Source organism: Oryzias melastigma, linkage group LG19, assembly GCF_002922805.2.
Source record: "Oryzias melastigma strain HK-1 linkage group LG19, ASM292280v2, whole genome shotgun sequence".
Lineage (NCBI taxonomy): Eukaryota > Metazoa > Chordata > Actinopteri > Beloniformes > Adrianichthyidae > Oryzias > Oryzias melastigma.
In genome coordinates, this window is record NC_050530.1 from 23,883,699 (window position 1) to 23,894,556 (window position 10,858).

A 10,858-nucleotide genomic window follows, 5' to 3' on the forward strand; every position below is an offset into this window, starting at 1 on the left:
GTTTATTTTGTTATTTGTTTAGCGTGCTCGTAACCCTGATCTTATTTTGTTTTCCCTTTTGTTATTAACTGCACTTTTTTGTTGGCCCTCTTGTTCATTCTTTTCATTTATGTATGTATCAAGTTCTGTGAAAAAAAAAAAAACTGAAGTCTTCTAGCTTGATGCTAACGTTCAATAGAATTCCCCATAGGACGGCTAATGCTAACGTTCGCTCGACCTAAACATACATTGCTGACTAAATGAACATTTTTATAAACTATCAGGCATTAATCTTTCAAACTCTTTTAAGCTTGTAAGCAGCTCATTAATATGCTCTTTGTTGACAATGGTCCCACTTTAGATGTTAATGAATCTTACAAAGTATGTAAATAAACCTTATTTGGCTTATTTTGTTAATAAACATCTTATAAATATCCTATAAACACATTTGTTAAAGAATTGTATTTTTTAAAGTAACCATTTGTGGTCTTAAAGACTTTTTTAAGCTCATACGTTTTTCTTCTTCTGTAATAAGATGTACTTCTATAGCGTGATCGCCACCTAGTGGCCAAATGGAAACGTCCTCCAGGAGAAGCAAAACAATGTTTTCTATGTTAATGATCTGAACATTTTTGGTAGAGATGTAACACTGTATGATATTAACAATCTCATTAGTTCACTATTAGTTTTTACAATATGTGAACTGTGTCAGGTTAATAGAAATATATGTAAAACATATAGTAGATTATTAAAGTATTTCTAAACAAATGGGCCTAAATGTGTAAACGTAAAATTGAATTGAATGGATCAAAAGAACCCAAAAAAATCTGAATCTATCTGAACTGATTCTGGAAATCATGAACGATACCAGCCCTGGACTCTGGTGTCCATCTTTAAGTCCATCTTTGAAGATCTCCTGCTGCTGGTTGATTCATCTGTTGTCTTACAGCTCTGGAGATATCAAGGTGGCTCCTTCGTGTCACCACAGGAGAAGTCCGTGGACGGCGGCCACTCTAGCCCAGGAGGCGAAGGAGCTGACGCGGAGCGTCAGAGCCTTCCTGGAGGTGGACTGTAAGTGACGTTAACCTGCAGGCTGCATGTCCTCCTCCTCCTCCTCCTCTGTCTCTGTGCCACCCTGCATGCCACATCCAGCAGATGAAGCTAAGACCAACTCCTGCTGCTGTGAGTGACTGTCCTCCAACTTTCAGCGCTGACCTTCTAGAAAACTCGCCGAGGCGCTGAGTCATCAAGGCCAAACATGGGTGGGCATCTCCAACCTCGCTGCTGTTTTTCCCACCAGCTTCTCCTCTTCCTCGTCCCTTCCTGCTGATGGACTCGTGAACCAGCATGAACGCTGTTTACGCCCCAGAGAAGCTACCAGCAATGCAGAAGTGAAGGCTGCCCCCCCCTCAGGCAGCAGAGACTTAACAATGAGAGCGCAACCTGTGTGAAGCAGACGGACCACATCAATCCTGCCGATTAGTGATCCAATCCCGTCAGACAATCATTCTATTGAGATTTTACAAGTCGAACCAAAAACGTTTTTTGCTCCAAATTGTTCTTTTTAAACTTTTTATAAATATTGATTTTGCACTTTTACTCAAATCTTTTCCAAAATAAAGAAATCAATTTGTCTTTAAATTGATAACTGATGCCTGACTGATGAATGAAAGGGACTCAAACATTGGTGTTGTCCTTCAGCTGTCTCCCAGCCTCTGTCTCTGTAACAGTCAATACCTTCTTCATGTATCAGCCTCTAGAATTCAGTATCAACTTCAGCATCTCAGTGTGACAGCTAGATCACCACTTCCCGCAAAGTGACGTTTGCTCTTTGTTTAGCTTTGTGTTGGAGTGGCTGAGCGCCATATTTGTGACATAGACTAGCCGACAACGCAGCATCAAACAGCACAGGAGCATGCCATAATCCGTTCTTGGAGCCTTCTGAGGCTGCCGGTCTGTGAAACACTGTCTGTTGGACCAGCTAGGCTGTAATGGATGTGAATTAAAGAGTTCTGGTTTTGAGTGACTCTCGAGTGTTTTCTGCTGCATCTCGTTTGACAAAAACAGGTATTTTCCTCATAGAACATCTGATTTTTGTTTATAGACTCAGATCCAGTCTTACTATAAAGATACGAAAAAAAACCATATCGCCAGTTTAATTAGCTTTTTCATTTACTGTTCTTGTCCATCTTAAAACATTAACCGCTATATTAAAGTCAAACTTCTTCCTGTTGTAATGTTTTCTACTGCGGTCAGTGAGCTGCTGTTAGCTCAGCCGTGGTTCTAACATTACTCCTCTTTGTCTTTGATCATAACTGTGTCTGATCTGTGGGAAAATAAAAGTAAAAAATGATCAAATTAATTGAAACTGTTGCCAAAAATATGAAAGTGACTATTTCCACATAATGTTATAAAATACACTCACCCAGAGAAGATTTTTTTTTTTTTTTTTACATGGTCGCTCTTATTTTGAAATCTGAAACTACGTAACTCAAATGCTGTTCTGAACATTTTCACTGAACCAAACCATTCCTGTTTTTCTCCTAAAATATCCCGTAAAACAAGTACATTTATCCTGGGAAGTGATTAAAATGTGTACGGGCAATGCAGCGATGTGCGTCTTTGCTGCAGGTATTAAATGTGAACAACATGAATTTCTATCAGTTTTTATGCTGATCACACTTACAATACATGCAAATATCATCAGCCAAAATAGAACCAGTTAGAATAATATCTGCTCAAATGAAAGGTTGATATTTTCAATGAATAATCCAAAATGAAAGATTCAAATTTGTATTTAGATTTATGAACAATCTAAGACAAGAAATGAAAATACAGTTCAGCAAATAATTATTGTATATTTTTCTTTTGAAATTGGTACGGTTACCTTTTAGCATTTATGTAAAATTGCTTCAAACAGCGTTCAGCTGTCAGCTTTGTCGTTCTAAACCTGAACACCGGAAGTAACGTTTCACTTTATCGGTCATGTTCTCTGACGTCACTGTGAAAGGGTCTGTCTGCCTCACCTGTTGCAAATCACAAATGAGAATCACCTGTGTGACATCAATTAGCCAATGAAAGGTCACCTTGTTTCGTTCTTGAAGCCTGGAGTTTCAACAAGTACTACACACGAAACAAAGCTGGGCTTGATGGGCGGAGGCCAAGTCAGACCTCAAGCCTTTTATGTGAGGATTAAAACAAAAGGGGAATGGACTTAAAAATGACCAGCAATGAGTCCTAACACCTGCCATTGATGAAAGGAACCCACAAATATATCAGATAGATATTATAAAGAAAGTGTGAGAACAAAAAAAAACACCTGAGAAGTACAAAAAGCTAATAGATGGAAATAAGACATGAATTAAGGTCACCATTGCTACCAAAGGGTGTGGAACCAAACATTAAGGAAGGGTGGCGTTATAAGTGATATGCTGGTTTCCTTTTATCTGTTTTTGGAATTATAAAATGTTCACCTTTGGATCATTTCCTTGAAGGTCGCCACAGTGAATCAGCTTTCACTGATCTGCACATCTGGATTGGCATCGTCTGACTTTTGGGAGGAGGGTCTGCATCCAATGAAGCAGTAGACGTGTGCATGAGGAGAACATGCACATGGAAAGATCCCAGCTGGGATTCAAACAGGGCATTCACCGTGCACACACCAACATGCAGCCAAGCTAGATACAACAAAATAAATTACATTAAAAGGGTAAAAATGATGCAACAGCTTACGTACTGTAGACTCCCGTTCCCTTTGGATCAATGATATCTGATTTAAAATAATATGTTCTATGCTTTGATCCCCTCATGATGGGTGTGCGTAATTCTCGATTTGTAACTCATACAATACATTTGTGCACAAGTATAAAAATTCAGAATTAAAAAAAATATACAATTTACACATACAAACATTACATTTACAACAGCTTGAAACTAACTAAACGCACAAACCTTTAATCATTACACACAAATCTCTTGTTACGCACACACTAAACCACATTTACGCACAAATCTGATGTGAGAGTCTTCACGTCTCAGAGATTCGTCTGTGAGTGATGCGTTTGAACTCTGCAAGAATGCTGGGTCATTAGAGTTTTCTCTTCATCCATTTTCTCACATTCTTAAACAGATATGTGTGACAGTTAATATAAAAAAGTCTAAATAAGTGTTTTTGAAACACTTATCCCTTTAAAAATATATATTTTTGAAGATTTGTGCTTAATTTAGTTTCAAGCTGTACTGTGTGCATGTGTAAATAGTATTTTTTTTATTTCATAATTTTTGTACTTAATATACAAAATGTATTATATGAGTTACAAATCAAGAATCACACACACACATCGGGATGAGTTTATTTCATCTCCATACAGTTGTGCTGAGTCATGGTTTCCATACGTCACAATCTTCTTTACAAATCAAATATGATCTATAAGAGCTGAAATTGCTTTTAAATTGATTAAATATAAGTTGTTTTTGGTTGTAGCTTGTGTACATCTGTTTGAGATTACATCATAAAGCGCCTTGATCTGCTGACCACTTCCACAGGCCTTTACTGTACAATGAAGACGGTCTGGCTGCATTGGAATGACCTGGACTGGTTTTCATTATGTAATAAATTAAATTATCAACCACTGTAATTGTAGTTTTATTGCTGTTATTCTCTGCAGCGCCTTGAGACAACTTTAGTATTGAACAGGAGTTTCATGACGATTCATTGAAATGAACACATACTTATACAAAGCTGTATTGGTGCTTATAGAGGCAAGATTAACAGTTTTTTTGTTGTTTGGCTAAAGTTTCTGAAAAAATATATAGTTTGACCAGACTCCTAATGATGGATAGGAGTCTGCAAATATAGCATGGCTCTTGTTAAGTCAATCCTAACTTCTCTACAGTGACTTTCTTTGTATTTTAGAGTTCATTTTAAGATATTTGAATTTGTTTTTTAATCTTTAAAGGATGTTGCCGTACCCCGACCTGAACTTTTTCAATTTGTGCAACAAAGCTGAGTAAAGTGTTACCACTGAGCATTCAGCGTTCATCCTCACATCTTAAAACTCAGTTAATAGACAGGCCTTTGACTTTACAAATATTTGTTTCATTTTAATTCTCAAGAATTAAATAATAGTCACATAAAATGTTTTTCTAGCATAACAACACTTCACCCAAGCTGGGACGCAAACCCCCGACGTTAGCAAAGGCAGGCGGTATGGTATACCGCATACCGCCGGTATGACTCTCAGCACGGGTTTAAAAAGAGGAGAAGGAGAGAAAAACTAGATTACCAGTTAAATTCTTTTCCGTCTAAAAACAATATTATTTTTTGACTGAAATGGGGGGGGGGGTGCTGAATTTCCAAGGAGTGGAATGTAAATGAAAGTTTAAAGTTGTCCCTGAGGGTTTGTTTTAAAGAAGAACTAATAGATAACAACACACCCCCCTCCCCTCAATTCCCGCCTGGGTTAGACAGCGGCTGTGTCGGGCATAGAGGGGCGCAGCACCAGACAAAATTATTGATTTATGTCAAAGTTTTGAGTAATTTTATACATGGTTTTAATTATTACCTTCTTTCACATTTTTACACAAAATGAGTGGTATGTTGAACCACAAAAAAAAATACACTAAGCTAAAGTGATTATCACACTTTGGTGCCCCCTCCAGCAGATGACGACCTAGGCGGCCGCCTAAGACGGGCCCTGTGTGTCATTGTAAAATGTTTGCCTAACCTTTCCAAACCTGCTTATTCCCTTTTGGGGCTATAGGGTTGCTGGGGCCCATCCCAACTACTGTTGGGTGCAGGCGGGGTACATCCTGGAGGGTTTGTCAGGTCATTGCAGAGTCAGAGAAGTAGAGAAGTTACAGAACCCACGACTGTTTAGGAATATTGTGGGTCCACCAGCTTTACTGAAAATGGAATTAGGAGTGAATTCTGGGGGAGCAGTTTTCCAACTCCCCTCTGACATCACACCATGTAATCCTGGTCTCTGCCTGGAAACCCAGTGAGGATCATTGAAGGAAATGATGTGAGTCTTTGTTTAATCCCAGCATGGACGCAGCGTGCTGAAGATCTGAAAGCAGCGTTTACAGCCCCAGAGCTGACATTGTGCTTATGTAAGAGCATTTCATCAAACATAGCAGCAGATCAGGGTGTTCTGGTAATCCAGCAGCGCAGACGTCACAACTGACAGAGCAGCTTTCCGCCTGTTTGTGCAGCAGCCAGACTCCAGCATACACTGACGGTGGTCGGTACATGTCCGGGTGGATGGTTTCAATCTCTGGAGACTGAGATCGTTTCTTTGACTATTGTAATGCTCTTTATTTGGATGTTCATCACGATTAACCTCTTGTTTAGAACACGTCTTTCAACTTTCCAGACATCTCCCCTGCAGTGACTGTCCAGTCCAACGTTTCAGTCACCAGTCGGGTGTAGATGGAGGCAATAACTTGCTTCATAAGGCGAAACATCTCACTCCAGACCAGCATGAAACATTTGACTCTAAATCTAAACAAAAGTCAAACTTGTTTCACAGCAGCTTCCAGCTTTAAAACTCAGCAGTTGGTGGCATTTTCCATCCGTCTGTCTTCAGATTCGGAATCCCTCTCTGAGACACAGGGTTGCTGGAGCCTATCCCAACTACTGTTTGGTGAAGGTGGAGCGTACCTTGGACAGGTTGTTTGACTGTTGCAAGGTCACACAATCACACACTCGCAAAGACAATTCAAAGAGGTCAAATAAGTACAAAGCTTATATGCAAACTCCAGACGAGGAGGAACCCAGCTGGGGTTCAAACCTGGGCCTTCTGGCTGTAAGGAGAGAGTGCTAACCGCTGCACCACAATGCAGCGCTTTATCTTATTATACTCACTGCTTTTTTTGTCTTTTATGCCATATATGTGTGTTGTTTTAGTGCCCTTTATACTATGGTGTGAATGCTTACTCACCATTTACACCATAGTGATTCTCCTGCTCCTTTACAACCTTATGTGACACAAAAATTAAATCAAACTTTCAGTGATTTCTTCAATCTTGGTATCAAAACGTTCAGCTCGTTCAGGACATTGCTGCTTGTAATTTTTGGTATTCATGAACTTTATAGTTTTTGAAATATTGAGCAAAATATGCCACATAGGAAATGAAAGAGAAAGTCTTCAAATTTCAACATTTTAAGTAGATTAGCAACAAGCCTTTAAATACTGTATTTAGGGGCTATGTTTTCATCTTTTATAGGAATTTCCCCCCCCCCCCAAAAAAATGGAGTTTAACATTTTAGTAACATGCTAACGCTTTTGGATAATTTGTTATCCACCGGATTTTTTGAAGGCTAATTTAGAGTTTAGCTTCAATTTTAGCAACATGCTAACGTTTTTGACTAATTTAGTTTACTGAGGAATTTAGACTATTTTGGAGTTTAGCTAGTATTTAATCAAAGAGCTTGCTTTTTGGACTAATTTGAGGTCTGCTAAGGTTATTTGGGCTAATTTGGAGTTTAGCTCATATTTAAACAACACGTCACCCATAGAAACGGACTTACCTCTGGTTCCAATGAAATGAAGTCTATTCAGGCATAAGTTTTTTGCGATACCAACCAGAAATCATCAGAAAATCGATCTGACCCGATCTGCGGCTCTGCAAATCCTTTTCGTTGGGTTCAAACATTCTCCAGACAACGCAGCCAAACTGCGGCTAATGATGGGAGGGATTGCTGTACTTCCTATAATGGCGGGTTATCACGTGAACCAACGGAGGTCATAGTTTTGGGAGATCGGCAGCAGAGCCTGTGGCTGCAGCCATGCAGTAGCCAATATGAGCCATCTGCTGTAGCTAGACCCCTCCTGCATCGTACCTGATCGGTAACGCTAGCCGTGTGAGCCGGGGTGAGTCATCGTTTCTACGGAAACCACTACCACCAATCAGGAGTCAGCTTGTTGTAAGGCCACACCCCCACCATTTGAACCTGTCAGTCAAATGTTTCAAACGTTAAGACCATCTACATTTATCGAGGTGTTTGATTGGTCAGTTTGAAAGCAGAATAACTTGAACAACAGAAAAAAGTAAACAGTGAGGATTATGGAGAACATGTTAAAAAGGTTGCAGAGGTCTCGAGAGGTCATGTGGGCCAACACTGTGACTTCTCCTGACACTGCTCCCTTATTCCAAGAGATTTGCGGATTCCTCCTGGAAGATTTGGTCTGGTACTGACTGCTCAAGCTTCTGTCCACCACCTCCATCAGGTCTAGAGGCGGAAGACTTTTTCCCAGCATTGCAGAGTCCTGCAATAGTATGGAAACTGCAAGAAGCAGGTGTATCCAACTTCACGAAGACCTATATCTGGAGATGGACCACCATGAGCTGGCTTTTCCTCTGTAAGAACCATTTATTTTGACATTTTTGCTTTGGTTTCAGCGTTTGGGGATGCAACGATTAATCGACTTCATAAATGAATCCATTTCTGATCCTATGATCCAACCAGATGGATCGACCTTTACCATCAAAAAGGTTTAAAAATGAAATGAATCAATTATATTGATATTGGAAAATACTGTTTGGATTGGACACTTAAAAACGACCATCACAGCGGATAACAAACGTGATGAAGCAAAAACTGATCAACCATTATTCCAGTTCAATGTGTGGAAAACACTTTGAATTAGCAAAGACATGTGACAATACAGTGTATTAGAATGTTCTAATAATGTGGATTATCCAAGTGTTCACATCTGATATTCCCGGTGAACAAATACACAAATACATATATCATTAAAAACAGCAGCCAATTTTATTTAGATCAATAAATAATGTACACAATTAACTCTATCTTTTTAAATTCTCTTTAGATTCAGCTGCCCACATTTCCCTTTTTTAAAAAAAGCACTCAAACCTTTAGTAATCCAAACATCTGTAACTTTTAAAACAGGTTTCAGCAACTTCACAGACTGGGAAACGTCCACTTTTAGTCTGAAATACTCGGGTTGGAACACTCCTACTGGCATCAGTACATCATTGAAGAGAGATGAAAGAATTTAAGAGACAATCAAAGCAAAGCTAGTTTTCGCAAATCTGACAAGAAAAAGAACAGTTCATTTCATAACACAGATGGTTTTATCATTGAGCTCAATTTGGAAAAATGTCAAAAGGAATTTTTGCCCCAAACTCCATAATAATTAGGGCTGGGTATTGATAATAATTTCCAGAATCAATTTGATTCAAATTTTTTCTATTCTTTTGATCCACTCAAAAATACATTAATAATCTACTATATATTTGGAATATATTTATTTTCTGATCTAGTTCACATACTGTAAATGTATCAGTGAAATAATGAGATTGTTAATATCATCCAGTGTTACATGGATTCTCTAAAGGAGAAGTTCTAACTAAAATGTTCAGATCATTAACATTGGAAACATTGTTCTGCTTCTCCTGGAGGACATTTCAGTTTGGACACTAGGTGGAGATCACGCTACAGAATTACACTTTTTCATTCAGAATAAGCCAGGAATGAGCAAAAAACTGTGTTTTAGACCACAAATAGTTACTTTAAAAAATATTTCCTTTTGAAAACTCATACCTGTGAGTTTATAAAGATGTTGATTTATTCAGCAATGTATGTTAATGTTGACCGAGCGTTAGCATTAGCCGTCTAGCATGAAATTCCATTAAACGTTAGCATCAAGCTAGCTAGCGGACTTTAGTTTTATTTGTTAGATTGATCTCTACTTTTATGAATCAATTATTAATTTATTAAGCTTAAATTGATTTGAATCGATTAATTGATTTTATCAACCCAGCCCTAATAATAATGTAACTAATAACTACCCATTAAAGCTTGCAGCCAGACATTAGCCTAGTTTGTTACAGTAAAGCACGTTTGAACAACAATATCTAACTCCTTCTTTTCCTTTAGAAATCTAGACATTCCCAAAGAGAAAAGTGAAAGCGGTGGCTCTAAACCTCATGCTGACATCAGATGAACTGCTGGTTCAAAACTGCACAACAAGATCTCTGACAACCTCCAGTTTATATAACCCCCCCCCCTCCCCCAGTGACAGCAAAAACAGCAGAGAGGGAACACAAACAACACAACAACATAACACAAGCTCTTAATACTCTTCAGCGGTCAGCGTATAATCCCTAAACATGAAATGGGGGAGGGGGGCTGTGCAATTCACATGATGGATAGGATGCAACCAGTTTCATTTTTATGTAAGAGGATTTGATCCAGAGAGGGCGAGTCCTGCAGTGAACCAGACCAGAACCAGAGATTCTGACAGTTCTGTGGAGTCACCAGAGAGAAGGGCTCGACTCCCCCCTAATACCCCCTGACATGATTCTGTTCAACTGATTTTAACTCCTCTTACAGCAGAAGCTGTGTGAGAAAGCACCAGATCCACGTGAGGTCAGTGAACGCCACACGGCCCATCATCCTGTCTGGACTGTGGTTGGGTTCCAGGGACGGTGAGTTTCATGAATGAAGGTCGATGCTGGTAGTTTGGAGCTCCAATGGGCAATCAGTTGGTCCTGATCAGGTCCTGTTTCCCGAGTCCATGTCAGTCCTGAAGTCATGAGTTAAACCCTGGAAACACAGCAGAAAAGGTCCCATTAGAAAAAACAAAATGGTTATTCCAACTACTGTGTCTTTAGGCTGCATTCACACAACACGCCAAAATGATTTAATGTCCATCATGACAATTTTTTATTTAAAAAAACATTCCCAGTAGAGTTTTAATTATGATTATGATTTTTTTTTACCAATATCCCACAACCTAAATGTCTTAAAAAGCCATTTTTCATGTTGATCTAAGGCCTCTGTTTCCAAAATCTCCTCTGAGGGGGCGTGGCTTTTGGAGCTCCACCCCTGACCCCCCCCCCTGTCCGATTA

At 39.1% G+C, this 10,858-nt stretch overlaps 2 protein-coding genes across 4 annotated transcripts in view; one reads left to right on the top strand and one right to left on the bottom strand.

Annotated features, from left to right (window-relative positions):
- stxbp4 (syntaxin binding protein 4) overlaps positions 1-2,005 on the top strand; it is a 49,108-nt gene extending 47,103 nt beyond the window's left edge. For all 3 annotated transcript variants that reach the window (XM_024285724.2, XM_024285726.2, XM_024285725.2), the window contains exons 20-21: positions 929-1,050; positions 1,188-2,005. In XM_024285724.2, the coding sequence (XP_024141492.1) occupies positions 929-1,050; positions 1,188-1,201 (136 nt within the window). In that variant the 3' untranslated portion in view covers positions 1,202-2,005. The remainder of the gene's footprint in view (positions 1-928; positions 1,051-1,187) is intronic.
- Positions 2,006-9,696: 7,691 nt separating this feature from the next.
- The window catches only part of si:ch73-256g18.2 (small integral membrane protein 36), a 9,338-nt gene continuing 8,176 nt past the window's right edge, over positions 9,697-10,858 (bottom strand). Inside the window, exon 2 of the mRNA XM_024285296.2 lies at positions 9,697-10,552. The gene's annotated coding sequence lies outside the window, so the exon portion shown is untranslated. The remainder of the gene's footprint in view (positions 10,553-10,858) is intronic.